The 24,110-nt window shown below is 41.9% G+C and overlaps 1 protein-coding gene across 1 annotated transcript in view; it reads right to left on the minus strand.

The window, feature by feature from the left end:
• Nucleotides 1-5,539: 5,539 nt before the first annotated feature.
• LOC125017413 (probable phospholipid-transporting ATPase IIA) overlaps nucleotides 5,540-24,110 on the minus strand; it is a 30,872-nt gene continuing 12,301 nt past the window's right edge. The window contains exons 9-28 of the mRNA XM_047600525.1: nucleotides 23,504-23,579; nucleotides 23,048-23,124; nucleotides 22,711-22,871; nucleotides 22,467-22,609; nucleotides 21,152-21,264; nucleotides 20,255-20,464; nucleotides 18,450-18,611; nucleotides 17,864-17,956; nucleotides 17,659-17,742; nucleotides 16,528-16,698; nucleotides 15,715-15,813; nucleotides 14,066-14,155; nucleotides 13,653-13,797; nucleotides 12,872-12,936; nucleotides 11,505-11,660; nucleotides 10,430-10,494; nucleotides 10,108-10,216; nucleotides 9,968-10,025; nucleotides 8,416-8,619; nucleotides 5,540-7,279 (exon numbers count right to left, since the gene is read on the minus strand). Of these exons, the coding sequence (XP_047456481.1) occupies nucleotides 7,143-7,279; nucleotides 8,416-8,619; nucleotides 9,968-10,025; nucleotides 10,108-10,216; nucleotides 10,430-10,494; nucleotides 11,505-11,660; nucleotides 12,872-12,936; nucleotides 13,653-13,797; nucleotides 14,066-14,155; nucleotides 15,715-15,813; nucleotides 16,528-16,698; nucleotides 17,659-17,742; nucleotides 17,864-17,956; nucleotides 18,450-18,611; nucleotides 20,255-20,464; nucleotides 21,152-21,264; nucleotides 22,467-22,609; nucleotides 22,711-22,871; nucleotides 23,048-23,124; nucleotides 23,504-23,579 (2,418 nt within the window). The 3' untranslated portion in view covers nucleotides 5,540-7,142. The remainder of the gene's footprint in view (nucleotides 7,280-8,415; nucleotides 8,620-9,967; nucleotides 10,026-10,107; nucleotides 10,217-10,429; nucleotides 10,495-11,504; nucleotides 11,661-12,871; nucleotides 12,937-13,652; nucleotides 13,798-14,065; nucleotides 14,156-15,714; nucleotides 15,814-16,527; nucleotides 16,699-17,658; nucleotides 17,743-17,863; nucleotides 17,957-18,449; nucleotides 18,612-20,254; nucleotides 20,465-21,151; nucleotides 21,265-22,466; nucleotides 22,610-22,710; nucleotides 22,872-23,047; nucleotides 23,125-23,503; nucleotides 23,580-24,110) is intronic.

The following is a 24,110-nucleotide window of genomic DNA, read 5'->3' on the forward strand; positions in this document are numbered from 1 at the left end:
GTGTCAGACTGTAAAATATAAACTCACTGTCTCATTTTTATATATGGACTGTGCTTGAAGTACCGGGCTCCATTTTATTTCCAGCCACGCGTGATATTTTTGGAACAACCGACGTGAATGAAAGAAAATTTATATTTCTTGCTGCAGTTTTCAGACAGTTCATGAGCAAACCCGTTACATGTCTGAGCTACGCTGATCAGCCATAACATTATGATCACCTGCCTAATATTGTGTAGGTCTCCCTTGTGCCTCCAAAACAGTGGTGACTCATCAGAGAATGGACACGTGGGCCTTCTGAGGGTGTGGGCTTTGGGTCCTATGGGTTGAGGGGAGGGGCCATCTGTGGTTCATCCCACAGACACTTGATCAGTTTGGGATCTAGTGAATTTGGAGGCCAGGTCAACACCTTGTGCTGTAGCTCACGTTTTTTGAGTTGCTCCTAAACGGATTTTGTGTGTGTGTGTGTGTGTGTGTGTGTCTGTGGGTCAAGCTGCATCCTGCAGCTGGCTATGGGGTGGGGGTGTCCGGTCTGGTCTAGGTGGGCGGTACAAGTAACGTCTACTCGACTGCCAGGTCCAAACGTTTCCCAGTAGAACACTGAATTGTCGCAAGGTGATCAATGCCATTCACTTCTCCTGTCAGCGGCCATAATGTTGTGGCTGATCGGTGCATACCTGGGTTCATGTGCTGCCAAGTGCATTAACAGTTTTGTTGTTCAAAAAGGTTTCTCAACAAATAATGAGAACATGAAGCAGCGACATGGATGAGTTCAACTACCTAATCTGGTGCATTCAGTGTAGTGATGTGCTCATAGGATGGATTCAAATATATATATGTAAATACTCATTCACCCAAACCATTCCCTCAATTTGTCTGTCGATGCTGTTTTGTTTTATACAAATTTCTATGCGTTCATATTTGTATAATCGACTAGCTAGCTAGCCAAAAATGATCATCTTCACACATACAGTCCCTTGTTAACAATGCAAATTTGGAAATCATTTAATGTGATTCAAAACAAACCAAAACATTTGTCGGGTCTCGGCCTATGTCTACATTTCACGTGCTGATTCTCAGAATAACTGCAGTGACTAAGTCTTTTCTTGCATCAGTCTTGTCAGTCCAAAGGCCAATGATAGGAAAATGTGCGTACTTGAGAGGAGGGGCGTGTGTGTGGAAGTGTAATCAGAGGATGTGCTGTGGGCTGAGACATTGATTAGTCTCATGGCGCTACAGACAGCTGGGCGAACAAGGTGACTACAATGTGTAAACAGGGTCTGCGGGGGTGACCGTCCAGCAGCCTCGTCTACCAGATGTAAATTCCTCCACTGTTACGGAACTCTTATGCAACTCAACTCATGAATGAGTAAATGAATATGGCAAACGCTTAAGAAAGGAAAACTGCTTGTGTCCAGACAGCCGAGTTTGCACTTCCGTTTTTGTTTTTTTTTTCTCAGAGAGGGCCAACTTTTTCCGAGTTCATGCAGGTTTTTCCATCAGTGTAAAACAGCTCATTGAGGCACAGTCGTCTGGGTTAGAGCAGTGCCCCGTTTTAGTTTTCCAAGTGCAACATGTGCGACCGAGCTTCTAAATCCATGCAATGGAACCTCGATTGTGTCTCATGGCAAACTTTCCAAGGAAATTCAGGGGGCCATGAGAAGCCTGGACTTTTGACTCTGTTCCGGTCTTTTGATTTGCTCTCGTATATGGTATATGCCAGGCACATTACGCTTTTCTTCTTTGCATCAGACTTCAATCATCCCTCGACTTTCCGAATAATAATTACGTTAAATGCTTGTTTTCTCTGGTGAGCTGCACATCTGCCACATCTACACCTGAAGGGACATGCAGTACCTCAGCAAGCTTATTAGTTGTAGTGGACTGATATGTCCATCACACAGGTTTTAACATACAAAAAAAGACATTAAATATATAATTGACACTCTAAATATGAGCATAAACCTATGGAGGCTAAAATACCTCAGCAATACTCCCTTCCGTCTACTCTATGACAGATTTTACCAGTTTGGATGAGGGGTATAGCGCACATGCCCTGACTAGGATCAGCACTTACTGGAGAAAGAAGGAAACAGATCAAAGGTGGCAAAACCTCAAGGCCTCTAAAGCCACTACTTAAAATGTTACATCTCATAAGGAAATCCTGACAAAAGTATAAGCAAAAAGTACACCTTTACCTTCTGGAATCAGATGTGGACCTCATTCTGCACCTTGATGCTGCACAAGGTCAAACATTAAATCAAGAAAAAAAAAACACTGATTTTAAAAAAGGCTGTATTGCAGATGATCGTAGCTCACATGCTCATTGATGGATATATACACCATCTCTGTCAAGGCCTGACCATCTAAAACAGAGTAAAAGCCTTAGCTGAGTTTTACAGAGGACATTTCATCCAAACGAAGCCACTGAAGCCTTCTGCTCTGAAGAAGAAGATGTTTAAGAAAACTCAAACAACCTTTGCTCTTAGCTTGAGTTTTAGCTTAGACATGCTGCCATGACCAGGACGTTCATGGACTTTTGGAGTTTTGGAACAGAACTCTGGAGCAAATAGGAACATGTGCTTTTACCTCTTAATGCCTTGAATCTCAGTTTCTCAGTTTCACTTTCTCAGTTGTAGTTGCCTGTGTGCTTAAATCTCTTCAAGCAGAAAGAATCAATAACTTGGAGAACACAGGTAGTGGCAACATAAGAACCAAATGTGAGCATGGATCATGTAAAGGACTGAAATGCTGACAGCTTAAATGTTCAGCCAGCACACGTTGGCATCTTAAGGTTTGAGCAGTTTCTGGTGAGGCACCGCCAGGAATGTTTAAATATTCCACTGCTCCAAAGCCACATCAGGTGACTCTCATCTGATAACCTGGTTATCACAGTTAAAAGTTTCTGTAGTGTCTTCACATCATTTATAAACTATCAACAGACCCTGACAGGATTTCAGTCGGGGCAGCGCTGGCATGTCATTGTGCAATAGGGGCAATAAGGAGTCTTGTTTCCTTCCTGCTACGACTTGAGATCCCTGGAAAACATGCTCCTTCTTTTTCCAAATCGTTTAAATGAGCTAATACGTTCCATCAACGTGGAAACATGGAAACTCCATACGTACACGCCGGATGGAATCACACAAGACGGTTATGTAATAGAGTCCTGATCAATACTTTTGTTTACAGAAAGAATTTTTAAGTCCAGTGGAAAAGTGGCAGACTAGCTCATGGATTTTTCCCCATTCAGAACTGCATTCGCAAACGCCCACCCCCCTTGTTGATACTATATACCGTCTGATCTGGCTTTCCAATTTGGCCCGGCAGTATTTCTTCAACATCTCCCGGTGCCTATTGTCAGTTCGGATGCGCGAGAGTCAATATTTGGTAGTCAAAACAAAGTGGAAGAAGCCTATTCAGCATTTCAACTGAAAGAAAAACTCACTCCTCCCTTTGCAATTTCATTCATAACAACAACAGAGTGGAGTTCAGCCTCAGCAATTGCACCCGGTGCTCTTTCACTTCTGTTCTAAGGAAGAAATTTGCATCTAATCCCTACAGTCTTAAAGTGATTTGTTTTGTTTTAGTTGGTTTGGGAGACATTAGTCAGTGTTATTAGAGATTATAGGGAGAGGCAGGGGAACACATCTTTAACAGTTGTGGGTGCTAAGACAAATCAAAGCATTCCAGGCCCAAGAGGCTATAAATAGTGGATGGGGAGGGTGTGTGTTCATGCTTTGCAATGTTTCTGTTAGGGGCCTGTCATTGCCAAAATCCGGTGCTTACACAGCGCAGTAACGGAGAGTAGTAAACAAGTACCGTCTTCATTATTTGGTGCCCTGACAAATCATTCGTTAGGGGGTTTCTGTTCTTCCAAATAGTTTGCTGTTTCTAATCAGCATAATGTGGCATTTAGGTGCCAATGATTGAGTTCATTAACCAATCAGATGTGGCCCAGAAGCTCTTCTGACCTCAGGGGGAGATCAAAGTTCTCCGACCTTGGATACGGATCCCACATCCACGCTAACGTTGGTAAGAGCAGCTCCCGGCCAGGAGACAGCTGGCAGCGTATCCTGCAGCATATTCAGTCTGTCTCTCTTTCTCTTTCTTAATGTTCCACTGGGAGTCGAGCGCAAGATATTTCCAAGCTGGAAACAAATTCCTGTGTTGAGGTGCCAAAGATAAAATGCACGGACCTTGTGAAAATTACCCTGGATATGTTATGCAACAGCTGTAAGCTACTCCTTTTTCTCTTTTAAAGCCTGAAAACCTCGGTAAACGCAGACGTAAATTTTAAAAATTTACTTGGACTGCGTTGAGTTTGGCAGAGAACCAACGGGGGCTCCAGAGCTGGCTTCAAGAAAGAAGCACAGACCACAAATGTTGAGGTTAGCAGGCAGCTCTATTGACTCTGGGGTGGAATTTCAGTTTTCATGGGCCTGATTAAGTTAAATGGTTTCTTTTAACGGTATAACTTACGCATTTGGGCAATGGAAGAAGAAAAAAAAAAGTTGGACACAGTCTTGAGTTTTAATGGTAACATGCGGTACTGAGGAGCTTGACTGCGTGTTAACAAAGGGAAAAGGTTTTATGGCTGAGAAGCTAGTTCAGTTTAAACCACCACTGCATCAACACTTTCACAACTAGTAACCAACAAGTGTCCACAGTTAGCTCTTAAGGCCCTTCTAAAAATCACACACCGATTTAAAAGAAGAATGAGGAAATGTTTACGGGTTTTATGGGTGCAAAATAAAGTCATTTTAAAGTGGGAGACCTGGACGTGACCATGTGTGGAAAACACCACGTTGTATCCAGGCATCAGGGACTCCCTCCTCTGGTGAGAGAGAGCCAAACATCCAGCCTCCTCTCTCTGCCTGTGTGTCCTGTGTGTCTCACACCTCATCAGAAAGTGAAGTGGAACAAAACCAGAATAAGCAGGACTGCTTTTTGCATACAAACAGTGAATGATTTAGTCTCGGATCAGACAGCAGGAATGCCCTGGGAAAACAAATGTCTTATAGTTTCAATTACTATAAAACAGTTTATATATATATATATACACACACTAACAACAGGCTGCTCTACATATATATATAATGAGAGCAGCATGTTGTTAGTTTGACTCCACTAAGTTGTGTTAGGCCACTAAGTAAAACTCCAGGCTTCATTAGTCATAAATCCTCAAATTGGTATTAAAGATATTTAAAACTTTAAAAACATAATATCCAACAATTAATCTAACACTTAAGTGGATTTCTAAAACTGATATGCTCTGTCCTGTGCTATAGTCTGTCATTGTTCTTCCAACGTTGCTCTAAATACTCACTGGAACAGCAAAGGCATATTAATGTGGAGCTGAAAATAGTTCCCAACATGCACACCATTTCCTTTGGTTTTAATTACATTTATAAGAAAACTAAAGCGCCCTGCCTCTAAGATTATCATTGGGCCATCAGATAAAATGTATTTCCATCTTGAATGGACTGGGAAAGTATCGAGGCACAGAGTGCCACAGTTGTAAATCATTCAATAAAAGCAGCCATGAAAAGAAAATGTGAGATTTATTAATCACCATCATCACAACAATGACAGCAGCACAACTACTCTCCCTTTTTGTTCTGCCCTTTGAGTGCAATCGACATCATTAAATAAAACAAGTTAATAAATAAGAAAACAAGTTATTTACAAGCAAGCAAATCATTACTGCATAATTTACTCTTTGCACTTCTAGACCAACATAAAAATATACTTAACAGTTGTACAAAACAAAATTGTGTGCAAACAGCTTGCTGAATTCAGTACTCATTAAAACGTTTGTTTAGGATATTAAATAAATGATTGGTTATGGCACCCTGCTCACTCTGTTTGACACAGTAAATTCAAAGTCACCCTTTCTGATTGAAATAAAATCATAGTATTGTTAGAGAATTAATTGCAGTCCATAATCACACCACCAGTGAAATTAAGTTTTTTTTTTTTTTTTTTTAGTTGTGCATTAATAATACCTATTGACAATATTCACATTGAGCTGTGGCAATTTGATCCTTTTTTTTTTTTAATTCCAGCTGAACTGTACAAGTTAGTAGCAGTGAGAAGTGAGGGTGCCCCGGAATCAGGAGACATGGACAGAGGGGTGGTGGGAGGGGGGCAGTTGGACACCGTTCACCGGGGTATTTTCAGTTATGGCTTTAGGTCACCGTTACAGTGAGTCATCATGCAATGCTGAAGCGTGGCCGGCGGTGCCCTGCCCGGACGGGCCACATTAGAGGCCGTGCATTCCCCCGCGGGCATGGGGCCTGTCAGGAGCCACGGCGGAAGGTTCGGCTTCAAATAACCGTCGCTGCTTCGTGGCCGCTGTGACCGCGCTCCACAAACACCAACAAGTCAAGGTCCGTACAAAGAGACAAGGACAGATTTAACATCAGACGCCACGGGTCATGCTAAAATAAACCACCACACCACCTCCGCTGTGTCGGGGCTGCAGCTTCGGGGTGACGCATAAACAAATACACAAACTTGCAGACGTGTGTTTTATGCAAAGTCTAGCCAGTAAACTTTTTCTTAACCATATAATTCACATACTCCTTTTAGACGTCGCTGCCTGAGGAGAATGTGAATCAGGTGAAAATGCTACAACGTGAACTTCAGGTTCTCACAGTAACAGCAGCTTTACTATGTAAGTAGTGGAAATGAGAGGGAAATTAGGTTTCCTTCCCCATGTGTTCTGTGTATTACAAAGTGAACTGAATGATTGGCCGAACCGGTTGTGTGATTTCGTTTAGGCTGAACAGCTGCATCTTTGTTCTGAATATTTTTAAGATCAGACAATACGTCTTCAAAAACACTTGTTGAATCTGGTCAAAAGAACACAACCCACTGTTTACTGTAGGCCCCCCCCCCACACCCATAAATCATCCATTAGTCCTTGCATCAAACACACAATGTTTTTTAAACCGACAATAACTCTCGGTCTCAGTAATCAATCTGTCCCTGACAAATGTGTTTCTTTTCACCGAGCTCATCAGAACAAATTAAAGGCGCTGAAGCCATGTTTGACTCTCTGGTCTGGGCGCAGGCTGTGCAGGATGAAGACAGGGACTTCTTTTAGATCAGCAAACAAGGCTGGAGGCTCCTCTCATTCGTGTCTAAGAGGTCAGCTTGGAGTAACTGGGCGGAGAGAAGCGTCTGCGCAGGTACTTGAGGATGTACAGGGGCAGACAGCTCACCAGAGTGATGACAGTCACCTTCCACAGGAACGATACTGTGGTGATGAAGTATATGTCTGGAAGGGATGAGGAGTCAGAGGTCACAGCCAAGTTGTGGAACACATTTTGAAACATCATGCAACGCTTCAGAGTGGAAAAAGTTGCCTTTTTTTCTTACAGTCATGAGTTTTAGAAGAAAAATTACTTTATTGAATAACCAGGAATGACCAGGACTGTTGTTCCAATTTTCTACAAATTCAGTTTTGTTTCTTGTTTAACATCTTATCTTAAAGGAGCATATTTTTCAAGTGGACATTATTGCAATGATATGCTCGGAAAGAATATGTAAGGATTAAAATGTAGCGTGTCATGTCTCTGTGTTCAGTTATGAGAAGGAAAAGGTGTATAACTTCACCAGAACGGTCAAATGAACAAGAGACAAAAAAAAAAGTGCAAAAAAGCGCATATGCAACAGAAGAATAGCCTTTAAAATCTATTCCAGTCTGACTTCAAGAGGCAGCAAAAGTGTCCAAAATAGGGTAAACTTGACCACATGCCAGTCATGATCCTCAGTGGTCGAGATTGGAGGCTGAAAATGGAACTCCACACCCCACATAAATCTGAAAATAAAGCCTTGAAGAGCTCTTGGTCAGAGTATTGTATATGTCAAGGGCCTTAATATGGAACAGCCAAAAAAGGCTTATTTTTTCCCAAATAGCCTGGCAACAAGCAGGGTGTAATAGAGTGAGGTAAACACCAACAACGCAATCCTGCTGGAAAAGCTTAACCCATAAAAACACTATTTTTACGTGTAATGTTTTCTACCTAACACATCTTCACTGATAAACACATAAACCTTGGCAGCTCACAGGAAACTTACGAGGCCGATGGCATTTCCTTTTTGATATCACAGTATGCCTGAAACCTCGGTCACCTCAGGACACTTTGTCAATACACTCACCTTTAGACTTCCTAATATTCTGCATACCACAGCTTATTGTACACTAGAGACACTTCATGAATGAGCAGGTCACACTTACTCCTGAACACTGACGCACTATTTCAAGGCCGGGACAAAGCACAATAACATAAATCAGTCTGCAGTGAAATTAATGCAGACACTAGTTTTCTATATAAAGCACCGCTGCAGGCTGGGAGTCACCGTCTGTGTGGTTGAAATAATGAGCGCATGGGCGTGTTTGTGTTTGTTTACCTATGAACTCGGGCAGGAAGGCCATCGAGGCGCCGTAACATGCAAAACTCAGGAGCTCGGCAACTATCATGAGCCAGTGCCACGTCTGGATGGTCAGGGCCACCATCAGCAGCTCGGTCAGGATCAGAGAGGTGAAGGAAATGGCAACGATGTGGACGAACTCTGACTCAAAGAGCAGCAGCGCTCCGTACATGATGCTGCCCCCTGAGGAGGACAGACGAGGCCACACTTTAACACGTCAAGTATTTAAGTGTAACTCACAATCTGGCACAAGTAAGGTTTAATCAAAAGAACATTTGCTATATGAAATGGTAAAAAACAATATTATTGTATATAATATTTATTTTCTTTCCTGTATTAGGTAGAAAAAGAAAGCAGTTCTTTTGACCGAGCAGACATTTCATTAATTCCTCCAATTTTCTTGATGCTTATTTGAAACTTTAATGAGCGTGTGCGTTAATGTCCGGGAGCGCAGATTAGGAGAACTGTGTGTGACTAGTTTGTTCAACTAAAAACATTAGAAGGCCTGCGCTGCGATCAAACTACAGCTAACGTTTATCAGCTCACAATGATTTAATCTAAGTGTATTAGAGCCATCGTGCCGGTTAAAGGGCTTTGGATATGACTGCAAGAGTTTGTAAAGAGAGCTGCAAAAGGCTGCTGTGTTTGGCAGTTAGGGTTCTTAAATAAACCAGCGTGCCACACAGTCGTCCCAATTGCTTCACTGCTTGAACAGACAGATGGTCGTCTCATCACAACGCAAAATGTTGTCTAGGGAAAATAAGGACGTAATTAATTATTCAACGTCTGTGAGAAAAGAAAAGAGCTCCATAATTAGCTTGTGAAAAGAGCCTAGAAGAGAGAGATGAACAAGGATCAATTCATCAAAATACATAAATAACAATGAACATTTACAGGAGTGAAAGTATAACCCTGGTCCTTTCTATTATATTCTGTTTAATTACAACACTTTATTAATCATTATTCAGTTGTATGTTTACTTCTTTTGTATGTTTCAGGGCATATGCCCAAAAAACACCCCATGTCAGCATGTTTAGCTTCTGTAAAATCTTCCAACCTGTAACAACCTGAAGCACTTTTTCTCCTTGAGCTTTGAGGTAGGAGGTAAAGTCTAAGAAATCGAGTGAAGTGATGACAACACAGTGTTCGGCAAATCTGGCTCAACGCTTGAAAACACACAGCAGCTTAACATGAGATGCAAAATGGAAAGTTTTGACAGAAATAGATAAAAGGTCCCAGGGTGTAGCTTAGCATATCCCTGTAAACATCTTTTCACTGCAAGCGGTCTGTGTCTGCTTTTTTGACAGCGTCTTCACGCGTAAAGAAAAGAGGTGAGCGTGTGGGATGTTAAAGAGTGATGTGCCGTGAAGCAGAAAGATATACCTTTATTTGTTTGTCAGAGAGTGATTAATCTTGTCTGCCCAGATTAAACGTACGAGCTTCATCTTTGTGTCTGATCTGATGTCTTGTACATCTACGAACATCTAGGTGAGAACATGGGTTCACCAGAGCTTCGTCTAAAGGTTCTTACCTTGATAAATACTGATTAAGACCCATATTAGAAACGTCTTGAAAGATAGTGGCCGCCCCTGTGAAAAGAGAACCAGACATTATATTCCCATACGCGTCTCTTTAGAATGTGGCTCTGTGACAAAAGTCATGATTGAATACCTTCAAAAGGTCTTTGTATAATTCTGGGTAAAGCATGGCGACCTCAGACTTCACATCTTTGTCCAACACCAGAGAGAAGACGGGGAACATGGTGTACACAGTGGAGTAGCTGAAGGAGATAAGAGTGAGTGTTATGAGTAACTGGCAGTTAAAATGGCTAATGTGCAAGATGCTTCATACAAATCATTGTGGGATTCAGCATATTTTCACATTTTCCCCTTCTCGCCTTTCAACAGTGCTTTAACACAAAGGAAATGCCAGGGGGACAAGGCAGCCAAATGCTCTGTTGATAAGTCATCGACATTCAGAGCTTGTATCTCACCCAACAATCAGGAATCCTTGGTAGAGTGGGACAGAAGCGAAGTAGAAAACAGAAGAGAAAACCGCCTGGGGAGAGAAAGAAGAACACAAACGCTGTGATGACCATTGTCCTTCCTTGTAAACACTTAAAACGCACGATAGACATCATGGAAGGAAAACATTAAGTATTACTTTGAAAATAATACATGAGAATGAAATACCATTAACCTGGTATGGAAACACACAAATCAAAATCAGCTAGCTAAAGCCCACACATAAAACCCAACAATCCAAGCATCATTTCAAGGACGTGTCTTTGACTCATGAATGATGCCAATATTGAGCTGTCAACTAGTCAGCCTGCCAACCAGGCAGGTCACAGCTGCAGCTGTGGCTGGTGTTAATGTGAGACATGTGGACGAAGGCCTCCCTAAAACCCCACAGTCCACGACGCAGTGAGTCATGGGCTGTCCCTCCGCAGTAGGGGCAGAAGTTGGACTGGGACATGGGAACTGGACAGGGAACGCTGTCGGGTGTGCGGGGGTCGGCTTAAAAGGGCACCACAGGCTGCCTCGCCTGAGTCACCGCGCACCCCACCCATCCGTGACCACCCCTGAAACTTCTCCCTGCCTCACCCCACCTCCTCACTCAACTAGGTGCTGTGAATGACTCCAGCAAACATCATCCTGCCAGACCTTCAAGGCTGCACCCACGTATTATCTGGTATTTAACAGTAGATGTGTACAGCTTTGGCTCAGGACAGCACCATGAAAAACTGTAAAATCACTCGTAAATTAACTGACTCTGAGGTGCAAGGTCAGCTCATGTTAGTACACATTTGAACTATAATAAACTATTTCCTTTACATTACTGAAATGATTAGACGTATAATGACTCAACTGTGTAACGTCTGATGCCTTGATTTAAAACAGACTTTGAGCTTGAAGCAGAACAGAAACAGTTGTGATGCATCTTATCCATCTTATTTGACACAGATGTAAAAACATTTGAAACTGGTTACTGAACCAAAGCGATTCAGAGTTAGGATTTGAGCATGACTTATGAACACGAACACAGTTGGATTAGTTGGTCTGTACCTGCATGGTGCTGATGCAGAGGCTCCTGTGGATGACGAACTGGCTGAGGGCTGCGGACCTTTTGTAGCTGTTCCGCCCGTGGACCATGAGGAGACGGCCTAAATGTTTGAACTGAGTCACAGAGAAGTCGGCGGCCAAAGAGGCCTGCTTCCCTTCCTGTCGAGCACACAGCACAGGGGACAGTGAGGACTACAAGACATTGGATGCAAAATGCAAAAATACATAAAGATTAAGTAAGTAGGAATAAACTATGTATTTTTTTAAATCATGGGAAATAAATGTGAAAATGTCCATCACACTTTTCCTAAATCCTTGATAACTCAGTAGTCAAAAACCTAAAGTTAATTAGCTTAAGGAAGAGATCCAGCACATATACATTTAGTCATTTATTTTTGAGATCATAGAACAGAAGAATTCAGATTTCAACAAGTTATGTACTTGTCAGCTCTACCAGGCCATCCAGAACAACTCTGTGCTCACAGCTCTATCAGTGCCCTGTGAAGGCTCTGATGTCCTTCTATACCTCAAATACTCAAATTTTTTTAGGTAAATTGGAAAAGATCATTATTATTTTATCCATGCTGCATGTTTTATAACAGACTCCTGTTACAGTTTGCTCAGTGCATACTGGGACAGGCTCACGCCCCCAGTGTGATATGTAAATATGTGTAAACAGCTGGATAAAGTTAATTTGTATGGAGGGGAAGGGATTATACACCCCATATGTATAAGGTGGTACAGGTGGTTTTGTAAGTTTGTGTTCCTTTTCATCAAACTTTTTCACTTCATAGACAACTATTGACTTGTTAAACAAGATTAGCACAGGTGATATGTATTAATAAAATTGTTAATAAAATTTCTTATGTATTAAGAAATGCCTGTTAAAGTTATAGAGGGGCTCGGCATTTTTTGGATGCATGCTTACATGCTTTCTTGTCGAGAGGTAGAAAAGAAGATCGATATCACGCTGATATCCGCCCAATTAATAGTCAGTTTAAGTCAATGTAAAGACTGGAAACAGCGAAACAGACTCTTCCCAGGATATCTGAAAGTAACTTAAAGTAATGTTGCCGCGTGTATCGGTACAATGTCTGATCAAACTAATCATCCTGACTGGAAAATTACACAGCAAACCATGAGAAGCGCAAGAGGCGGGCTGATGAGAGACTCTTACTTTTACTTTAGCACAAAAGCATCCTGTCATTTTGTTTCCTCTACTCAGACAATAGATCCCCATAAAGAGGAATCATCTGTGTGCACGTCCCTCTACAACTCTGAATGTGAGAGAGATCTTGACAGGAAACGCAAAGTAAAAATCTGTGAGAGCGGCACGTCAATGTGAGGCGATGAGATGGAGAGAGTCTTACTTTTCCCTCCACTCCCACGCCACAGTCGGCTTCCTGGATCATGCTGACATCGTTTCCTCCATCCCCTAAGAGAAAACAAAAGCCATGGAGGTGTCAGAATTCACATCAGTGACTCACCCATGCAAACTGTTACAGTACTGTGTGCATGTGGTTCACAAGACGCGCCCGTAATTTTGCCTGATTAGGGGATTGGAGCTGTTGAAAGGAAAATTAAATATTTGTCTGGAATTTCCTAGGAAAAATATAAGAAATCCCTAAAAATCCCAACGTCTTTCCAATGACACAACAAACTGTGAAGGTTCTCAGTCATTCAGGTCATGGCATACCCTCACCAAAAAGAGCTGAAACAAGTGCAACCGGACTGGAATTTAAATTTAAAATGTTTGGACTGATCGTGTTAAATTCAGTGCACTGCGTTACACAGTAATAAAATAAAAAACCTTTAACGTGTCGAACAAGACGGTTCTCGGAAGGACCGGTGCAATGATACGGTCACATCACTGTGATTCCTAATACATCAGCACTAAAACATTTAAATGGGTTTTGCTCAGTTGTTGCGTGTCATGTACACCCGTACTGGAGGGCCGGTGAGATGAGCAGCAGAGAGTGATGACAGTTTGTGGCTGAAACAGAATATAAGCTGAGGAGGATGTGGATGCGGGAAAGAGCGCGTTAAATGTTAATACACCACAATGAAAAAACAGAAAACAAACCAAACTGAAGGCTGTTCACACTTAAACTCTACTTTAAACGCTACTGCACGGTGTCAGTTTCTACTCACCTACAGCACAGGTGAGTTTCCCTGTGCGCTCTTGCAACAGCCTGACTATCTGAGCCTTCTGGGTGGGGGTACAGCGGCAGCAAACCACAGCGGGACACTGGCACGCGAGCTCCATGAACTCATATTCGTAATATTTCAAACAGACCTGTAAGACACCCACCAAGAGCAGACAGGTGAGAAACCTGGGCTACCACAAGTAACTGATTGCACTTGTGGATCTTCAGCTCCTCCACTTAACTTACAGTTTAACTCCTACTGTGGTTTAGAAAGTGACTCTAACCACAGACACCACTTCCAGAGATGCTTCAGTGGAAGTGATGTTATCGTGCTTCGCATAGAAAACACGTCAAAGTTTCATAAGGAGAGATAAGACGGTGGAATGAGGGTTTAGACTCACGCTGAGGTGCACTCACCTCAAGCGAGTCCCCCGATATCACCAGAGCGCAGTCATGTTTTCTTCTGAAAGCGTTGAGCTCCAGGTGGGCTTCACCTCGTGTTGTCACCTAGGGTGAAGCCAACCACATTTTTAAATGCACGCATATGCAAGTGCACAAAACGCACTCGCAAGGAAAAATCATCATTGATCACAATCTCTCAGCCATCGCCTGTTGTTGCTCTGATGGTTATCAGACAAAAGGAAGCCAGCTTGTTTCATGGCAGCTGCAGTGATGACAGACATCAGAGCAACAAAATACCCGACAAACACCCTACAATCGAAATAAACATGTTCTACGCATCACAATGTTGAACTGAATATTTTTACCCAACCAACTGAGAGAGTGGATTTTGATGAAATCTGTGTTACTCGGATCCATCGTGTTGTTATGCAAGTTACTATGAGATGCATCCATGGCAACAACATAACCTCAAATGATCTTAAGTGGAGACCCAGATACATCACTATTCTTTAAACATTGATCACCTTTTTTTTTGTTAGTGAAATAGATTAATTGGAAATTATTGAAGAACAGTCTTTTGTTTACTGCAAAAATGGTATGTGTTTAAAACTAAGCCATTTTAAATTTGTCATAAAACATTAATTAATTTTGAAAAACTATATCACCAAATGACATATCATATTTAGTCACGCAAATTAATAATACAATTAAAATAATAACATATATAAAGTAAGTTACAATTAGTAACAGAAATACGCATAAAGATACAACTACATTATGGTGTTCTATAAGCATTTATTAATTTATTGAATTCTATCAAATGCTTCTAAATGATTAAGAATGTGTGTTAAAGTGGTACCAAATTCTAAATTGAAAAGGGAAGCTGACGGACAGGAAAACACACTGCATAAAGAATCAACAGTGCTTCCTAAAAAAAAATGTATCAGGTTCTAATATAGACTCAAAAAACTCTCCAAAAATGCACCACTGACGAGGCATGATGTAAATCTGTCAACAGGATCAGCGCTCTGGTATGAATATCCTTCAACCGCTGACTACTCATACGTCAATCCAGTTCAGGCCATTGCTGGCCACCAGGAAACTAATCCAGATGTATGTGTTGCAGGCCCAGTCAGCACTACCCCGTCCACTGGGACAGAGGTTTTCAAGCTGTGCCAGCCATTGTTATTCTCTTCCAGTAACCGCCGTTGTACGCAAGTTGTAACCTTCCTATATGGCAGGCGCTCCTTCTGCTCTGGCGCGGCTCCAGAGGGGAAGGCCGAAGGGGACTATCAAAGCAGCAAGAGAGACTGAAACCTGCAAAACAAATTAGGAAGTGAGCCCTCGGCGTGTTCCCTCTGGGAGTGGTTCAGCTGGTGTCCCCTCTCTGTTGGAGCGAAGGCCTGTTTGTTCTCTTTGACAGTGACTTGGATGCTTCCAGTGGTGGGAAGTGATTTATTCAGCTGTGGATACTGACTGGTGCAGCGTGTGTAGTTGTGTGGAGCTGTGTGACCACCAGTTAATGGGTCTGGTCACAGAGCATCGGAACGAGTGGTGTGATGAAGTCAGCAAACTGTCAGTGCTGCACTGAACTCAGATGAGCACCATAGTAAAAGCAACTATTGCCAACTTCATTTGCACATGAGCAGAACACTGGCACTTACTGGTCTGAAGATATGGATGTCCTGGTTGCGGGTGATCAGATGGGCGTTCTTAGCAGTGCATGTGGCAGTTTCAAGCTTGTCTCCTGTCAGCATCCAAACCTGCTCAGAAACCAGAAAACAACATGGCATTAAAATAATTGTAAAAAATATAAGCAGGCGCTGATGTCTGAAGAGAAATTCCACTCCACTGAACTCCAGAGATCAAAGGCTGATCACTGACGCGATCCAGTAACTTGTAACGGCTGTGTCTGGGGGCAAAAGTCTGCAGACTAATCTTGAGATCAAAAATTGTTTATTTTATTTTAATATTTGTGCTTCAAACAAAACACAAACTAGGTCATCATACAGACTGATTTGATTATAGCATCCAAATTCCCTCTCATTCGCTCATTCATCAGTCACTTTGGATTAAAGCAAACAGCTTAAATGGCTGACTCATCCAAACAGCATTTCTTAATATTGGCAATTTGGACTATTCTTACTTTTGGAGATTACTGCCTCTAGTAGTAACATAACATTTCAAAATCAATGCACAGGAAACTCAGGCATAAGTTTATCTTACAACTACTTTCCTCAAAAGAAATAGTCCTTATGAAAAGAGCTGGCTGCCTGTTCAGTGATTTGTCAAGAGTTGCAATGTAGCTGCACAGCTGTGGATCTTATTAAAACTATTTTTAAAATGCCATGAGCAGAAAAAGTGAATTCCATTAATGATGAAATCTCAGTGGTACTTAAATAAGGTTTGTTCCTGTGGGTAGATTTGAAAAACATACTTTGTCACCACTATGAGCTACAATAACCTAACCGTCAGACCTTGATGCCTGCGTTGCGGAGGATCTCCAGGGTGGGCCTGACATCGGTCTGGAGCTGATCCTCCACTCCAGTCAGACACAACAACTCCATCTCCATCTCCAGACTCTCAATCACCGTGGCCACCTTCAGAGAGCGGTCGTGGACGCTGAGCTTGGCCTGGACGTAGCGTGCCTGCAGAGCAGCGGCGGGATGGGAATATTGTGAGTGGGAGGATATGAATTCAGTATAAATCATTGCAAGATTGAAAAAGGGGAACATCCAGAAATAGACGAAGAAAATATCAAGCTGGCCACCAGATGTCAAACAGAACAAACAGACAACAATACAGAAAAAGCACCAGGAATGCCTCAGACGATGTAAATAAATGAGCCAGATTTTGCAACCCAAACAGACACAAAACTGTGTGCATGTGTGCATAGTCTATCCAGAACATGCAAAAACCTCAGTGGAAGATATCAAAGTTTCAGCAGTCTGAAAAGCTATTGTGTTACAAAAAGCAGACATAATCAATTGGTTAACGCCCATCTTTAGCGCTCCAGCTCCGCAGCAATTTCAGATAGAGCAAAAACAATCTGCGTGTGACTCATACAGGAACACAAACTCTGTGTGTGACTCAGTTGGTGACTCACTGCTGCCCACCAGCTCTGTTCACTCGATTATACACTTCAGCAATGGGCCTGGGGCTAACAACTGCAGGGGAGACAGCCCAGCCCAGCTCAAACAATGAGTGGGGTCTGGAGTGCAGTGTGTGTGTGTGTGTGTGTGTGTGTGTGTGTGTGTGTGTGTGGGTGGGCGTGGTGGACAGACTGGAGGTGGTGGTGGGGCTGTGGGGTCAGAGGTTAGTCTAATTACCGAAGAACACACTTTGACATTTGGAAATGCTGAACATGCCTTCGCAAAATACCAAACTGCATTTGTTCTGTTTGTCAGTCAGTATGTTTGAGATATATTTAAAATCTGAAGGTTTTTCTGTGGTTTACAAATCATAAAGGCTTGATTAGACGCAGGCCAAACAAAGTGAATGTGTAACTTTGAACATAAAGCTAAGACAAACAACACTATCTCTAACTAACTAACACTAACTATACTGAGGATGGGAGCACTGAGCTATTCTCATTAGCGAGCGCTTACCTCAAAGTCTTGATACTGTTCCTCTGTCAGAGACTTCTTGGAGACAACAAGGACCCTCAGACCTTCCCTCGCCATGTTTCCACACTAGGAAGCAAACACAACAACATCATCTGGCTTCAACAAAAACGATAAGTCCGCGAGTTATTTCTAATAAGAGTAAATCGTTGACATTCTGCTTATATCATGTCTTGTGAAAAAGAGTTACCTCCTCTTCCAGCCAGTCATTGTACTGGACGATGCCTGCCATCACAATGTCAGCACCCTTCATGTAGAAGGTTATCTCTCCAGTCGATTCATCCTAGAAATCAATGTACTAAGTGTTAATAACAATAATAATATGAATAATAATACTCAAAACACTTCCCTTAGGAGTCCATATCCACATATGCCACGTGTACTATTTTATGGGTTTGTGTTGCCTAGATATGCACAGCCTATTTTGTTTTTCACAAAAGGTTTCAATAAGTGTTTGAAACTATTATCATGAGAAAGTCTAAAAGATTCCAGACTCCCTATGTCATATCCCAGCCAGCAAAAGTAACGTTAGTCATCAGACTTAGTCAGAGGTTATAAGTTGATGATTTTCTCAGATAATTCACAGTTTTCTCCAACATTCAACATAAACATTCAAGTAACAACCAATGACCGACAATGACTGTTGCACAAATGTTAAATCAACAGGCAAATTGTCTTTGAAGCAGAGAATTTTAGAAAGTGAACAACAGTTCCTGCTAACAGAAGAGACCATTAAACATAAATGACAAAATATTTGTGACACTCTTGACACTCACTCGCACTATAATGCCCATCCTTTTGCTCTCGTAGGTGAAAGGAAATATCTGAAGGATGGTGAAGTTCAGAATTTGGCCTGTAGGGGTCCGCAGCTGCATGGAGGACTGGTCCCTTCCCACTAGAGTCAGTCCAACGCTCTCAGTCCACTGCACCAGCGACACCTATCAACACCACAGAGTAAAAGGCTCGGTGGTAACACAAAACTGACACACAATATAGAGGACTTAAAGATGGATAGGCAGCAATATTAATCTAACAGGTAATATTTTATGCTGTAACAGAATAATAAAGTCTTTATACAGGAACCAAATGAGAAAAAGATTCCTCTGCCAGATTTTTTTTTTTTTTATTATTATTATTCTTGTGGTAAATCCATTATGTCAATATGATTTTCCATTACTTGAACTACACAGAAAACAGTGAAGACCACTTTGAAGAGAGAGAGTAGCTTGTCAGGGAGCACAGTGACCATTCAGCCTTAATCAATGACTCGTGCATTTTCAGCACTTAAGACTATTGATTGATGAACGGGAAAGATGTCCATTCCTAAATTGAAAATATTGTGTGTGCATGATGCTTTATGAAGGACAACAGACAGCATCTTTTAATGCAACAGTAACATGTGTGCGGGGAGAAAAAGAATGGAGATGACATTTCTCAATGACTTCCAGACCAGAAGCCAGACCACAAACCCAATTTGTCATCCGTCATCTGACAGGACAAATAGTAGAGGAACCACATGAGCACAGATGAGACAAAACAAGGAAGATCGCCTTGTTCCACCATTAGAAACACAGATTTTGCGGTCCCAGAATTACTTATTTTAGAAATATGCACCACATAGTCTGACAATGCTTGGCCAGGAGCGCTTTAACGTCAGGAAAGCTCTGACTACCATAATGTTTGTCATCCAGGTTGGGAAGTATGAAGATTGTGCTTAGTCACAGTCTAGAAATATTCTCTGTGGAGACATTCTTGGATCCGGTGTCCGCCACAGCAGAACCGTCTTATAACAGCTGTGCGTTGGCTGTCCAAATTCAAATGGACTGAATAATGTCGAATCCTGCAGACTTGACTCAGACCAACCACATCGCTGACAAGTACTCTTAAGAACTGGACGAGCTTTAATGAATGTGTGCAGGTAGATTTTAGTGCAATGTTTTGAGTACAGTTGTAAAGACCATACACTCAACAGCCACTGACACTGTATGCACAGTGCTCTGTCAAAACCAGATCTATATTAAGACTTCCTGAAAGCTGTAGCAAAGCAAACTGAATCTGTCTAGATTGTATCAAACTGATAAAAATGCAACGTTCAAGACTCAGCTGCTCAAGACAAAAGTTTTAATCCAGAGTGACCTACAACAGTCGAGCAGCTCCACTTCCTGCCAGCATCACCATCCACTCCTGTTACACATCAGATTGTGCTGGGCTTTATTAAAATGTGCTATCACAGAGGAAATTCAGATGGGGGTCAGTGCTATGGGCCGGAGAGCGCATTAAGGAAATCCGTATTTACACCACAGGAAATGGATCAAGTCGACTCTCAGCCCTCTTCCTGATGTTCAAAGAAATCATACTGATCAAGGGCATAATTGTGGAATGCAAATTTGTGTGACGAAAACACTTAATACACCCCAAATAATGGACCTTACTAAAAAAAAAGAACAACCCCCACCCCATTGATAACAGACATGTATTCTCCTGTTTTTATATTTAAGTTAATTAAATGTTATATTTTGCCATGGGGCCGACATGAAATACATCAAAAAAAAAAAAAAAAAAACACAAGCTAACGTGATACCTCATCGGGGCTGGACGCCTGGTAGACTCTACATGTGTCTTCATAGTGCTGCTCGGCCTCGGCCTGGTCAGTCACACCATTGGACTCGTATACGGGCGTCACGTTGTGCACCAAGGCGATGGCCTTCACAGCCTCGTGGACTCTACTGCTGATGGTCTTACGAACCTTAGTGGCTGCTGGAGCTCTGGAGGCTGGAAGGTCATGGGTAGGCTGAGGACAAAGGTACTGTGGTCAAAACAAAGCAGTGGAGAAATCTGAAAAGACTGCTAACAGTCTTTTTTTTAATAGGACTCTTTCCCCGTTGTCAAGGGTTTCCCAGGAAAGGGAAGCTACTGACGCCAACGGAGCTAATAATTTGCTTCACAAGTGCCTGAATGTCTGAAGGGTCAAAAGTGAAAAATAAACAACACTTTTAATCCTGCAAACAAAAGTCAACAAACACTCACACATTCAAAATTTTAGATTACAAACTAAGATGTCTATGTATTAGTCAGAGAAACTGGCGGCTTCATTTCACCAGTTCCAGTCATTGCTCTGATAGTGGCCTGTAAACATAACCAGATGTGCAGAGTAAATATGAACAATTTGCTTTTGCATTGTGGCTTTGCTATTTTTAGAAGCCTGTGCGTTCCAGGGGTTAATGGCAGCGTCATTAAAGGAGTCCGGTCAGTGATTCGTTTGTCGGCTAATCCTGTTTCCTGCTTCACTAACCTCTAGTGTCAAGGGGGACAAAGAGTGTCATTTGAGGTCAGGAAGCATTCAAGCCAACAATAATCACAAACTGATATGTTTCTTAAAACAATGCTTGTGTTTATCCCAGGCTTTCTCGAGCTTTTGGAATTTCAGACTTCTTCTTTCAGAGTTTTCTACCCAATAGACACCAAATACTACATTTACCTGAGTGTAGGCACTGAACACATGGCTCTGTACTTCATCCATAGAGTCCATCCCATACGCTACAGTTCCAAGATGGAGCCGCCGGAACACCATTTCATTCTGGGTGAGAGTCCCTGGTAAAGATGAAATTACAAGCATTAATACTGAATTCATTCAGTCTAAGACTAATTCCAGGGCAGCATATGTTACATCAGCACAAATTATGCAATTATATTAAGAGTTTAGACAATCTGCAAAAGAATCTTTATGTGAGCAGAGATTTATTAAAAAAAATATCATGTAGGACAGAGTTCATGTCACATATGGTGACTGGAAAAAAAAAGAAGAAAGGAAGCCAGAAGCCTCTGTCACTACACACAACCTTTGTATCCTGACACTTACTTTAAAAGCATTTTCTGTCAGTATATCAAAAAGACTTCAGGGGCCTCGCACATACATTAGTGTGACCTGCAAACGCCACTGGCTTATCGCACTCTGAACGGGGAAATGGCTGATCAGTTTATTGGGCATGAGGGCTGTAAATCTAACGTGTAACACCTCACGCCTGAGGAAGTGCACCAGTGGAGGTGTTATGCTCTAAAGGCATGTATGGATGAGAGACTTTAGGTTTTATTATGATTTAAGGGTCCAATAAGTAGCAGGTCTCAGGGAACAGAAACCCCACCACAGAGCAACGCCTCCAGGGAGGGAAACAACTAAACTCTGTCTTAAAGGATACTTCCCTGGCAAATCCTCAGTACGATTAGCTCTCATTTTAGGGCCTGTTTAGCCCTTGAATTAAGATCTGATCTGGTCGATCCGACCACGTAAAACACAGGTGTGAACACCTCAGGCCACATTGAGATCACATTTGAGATATCTGATCTCTGACCACATTTGAAGGTGGCGTGGGTCGCACGTGCCTGCATGTGTCCACATTCTTTTGATAGTGTGAACGCAACAGGTCCTGAGTCACATTAAAGTCCGCCTATACTAAACAGGATGCTTCTGTGTCAGTGGAGTTTAACCCCATTCATTCAGAAAAAAAAACACACGACCACTATTATAAATAATAACCTGAAACGGTTAAAGCACCATAAGTGACGTCTGTTCGTTAATAATAAGAAGACATTCTGTCCTTGAAGCTATGAACTAACTACAATAAAATTACAAATGAAAGTATTTAATGTCATGAGTGTAATTCTTTGTTTAACACTGATGCAGACATTTCCTTCATTAATGTCTTTATTTACCTTTATTACCAGAGATTATTGTGCATATGGCAGCTTCTATGGTAAGAGTTATAATAATATAATGTTCAGGTGTGTAATGTCACCTGTCTTGTCAGTGAGCAGGTACGAGATGCGCCCCAGCTGTTCAGGTATGGTGCTCGCCCTCACAACCGTTCCAGGGATCTTGGAGTCTTTCTTAATCATCCAACTGAACACCATCTTTCCCATATCCAGATTGACACGCAAACTGTGTCAAATAAGACGAACACAAAATAGAGCTTTTTAATGACTGCATGTAAATACAACACAGCACTGCAGGGTGACACTGAAGAGAATCTTAAGTCGTACCTAATGGGAACAATGTGAGAGAAGAGCAGGAGGAAGCGAAACATCTGGAGGTACCAACGGCCAGCAAAGTGCTGGAGGGCTACCATGACGAAGGACACCACCAACAGAGCCGCAAAAAGGATCTTAGTCAGGCAGTTTACTTCCAGGTCAAACAAACCCACCTACCATGAGCAACAGAACATTATGAGTCAACGTTATGAGTCAAATGAATTAAGTGTGACATTAACCACTCATCTAATAAGGATAGATTTTTATCACAATCATCCTAGCCAATGACACCTTTATGTAACTAAATGATTAAATGTCAGTCTTCATGCTCTGGTCCACATTACTGTACCTTGTGCCTTGGGTTGGAGGTGTTCATGACACTGCGCAGCTCCTTGCCTGTGTAAATCACAACCCCCACCACTGTGCCTGAGGCAAAGTAGAGAAAAAAAACTGCCTTAGGTCAATATAATAAAAGTAGAAACTGAAACATGGTACGTCAAGAAGATGTTTCCCAGACTTATAATCCTGACATGAGTAGACTTTCCCAAATGAACAATGTCATTCGGAATATAGGATGCAGATTTCCAACTGCTTAATGGAAAACACATGCGAGTGTGGGATAAAGTGGATTCATTTCTCTGTTGAGGAGTTATTTAAGCTGCCCCTGAGCTGTTCATTAATGAGCAAAATGTTTGTCTGCCTCAGTGCCTTTTCCAGTGTTTTAGTGGTTAGACAAGCGTTGGTTTAAAAGAAATGAATGAAATAATGCTCCAGTACACAAGTACGCCACCAGTCAGATATTTACCAGAGGCAACAACAGTGCTAGCCCACAGGGTGTTCTCAATGCTGAGACTTTCGTTAACTGGTGGGTCTCCATCTTCCTGTAAGAATTGATACAACAACCACACAGAACAATGAGTGATGACAGAAACAGTCAAATAATTCCAATGCCTCCCTTCAATTATTTATTAAAAGATGATTTTTCTTTCCACTCAGATATACAGTCTTTAACTATTGCCACATTGCATAATATTTGACATTTGGCATGTGAGTTTACACAAAGGGGGATCCTCCACCTTCAAACTCAGCTTTCCAGCTTTGTTTTTAACACAGACATGTGTAGCAGGTTTCAGATCACCATTTACAAGGTTTGGAAAACAAACTAACACGCTCGGAGAGCCGTGTCAAATTTGAAACTCAATGACAATGTATTGGAGAAACATTCCAAAAACAGTGCTAGTTAGCTAGGAATAGCTACAAACTATCAAACAGAGCAGGACTCTGCTGGATCATGCTGATCACTTTGTTAATTTTAGATGATCATGTTGACAATATTTGAATGTTCAGATGAGATGAAGATGAAAAACATGACACTGCAAAAACTAGGGGCATGTTTTGACGTACGGCTGAAC

Source organism: Mugil cephalus, chromosome 1 (assembly GCF_022458985.1).
Source record: "Mugil cephalus isolate CIBA_MC_2020 chromosome 1, CIBA_Mcephalus_1.1, whole genome shotgun sequence".
In the NCBI taxonomy this organism is placed as follows: Eukaryota; Metazoa; Chordata; class Actinopteri; order Mugiliformes; family Mugilidae; genus Mugil; species Mugil cephalus.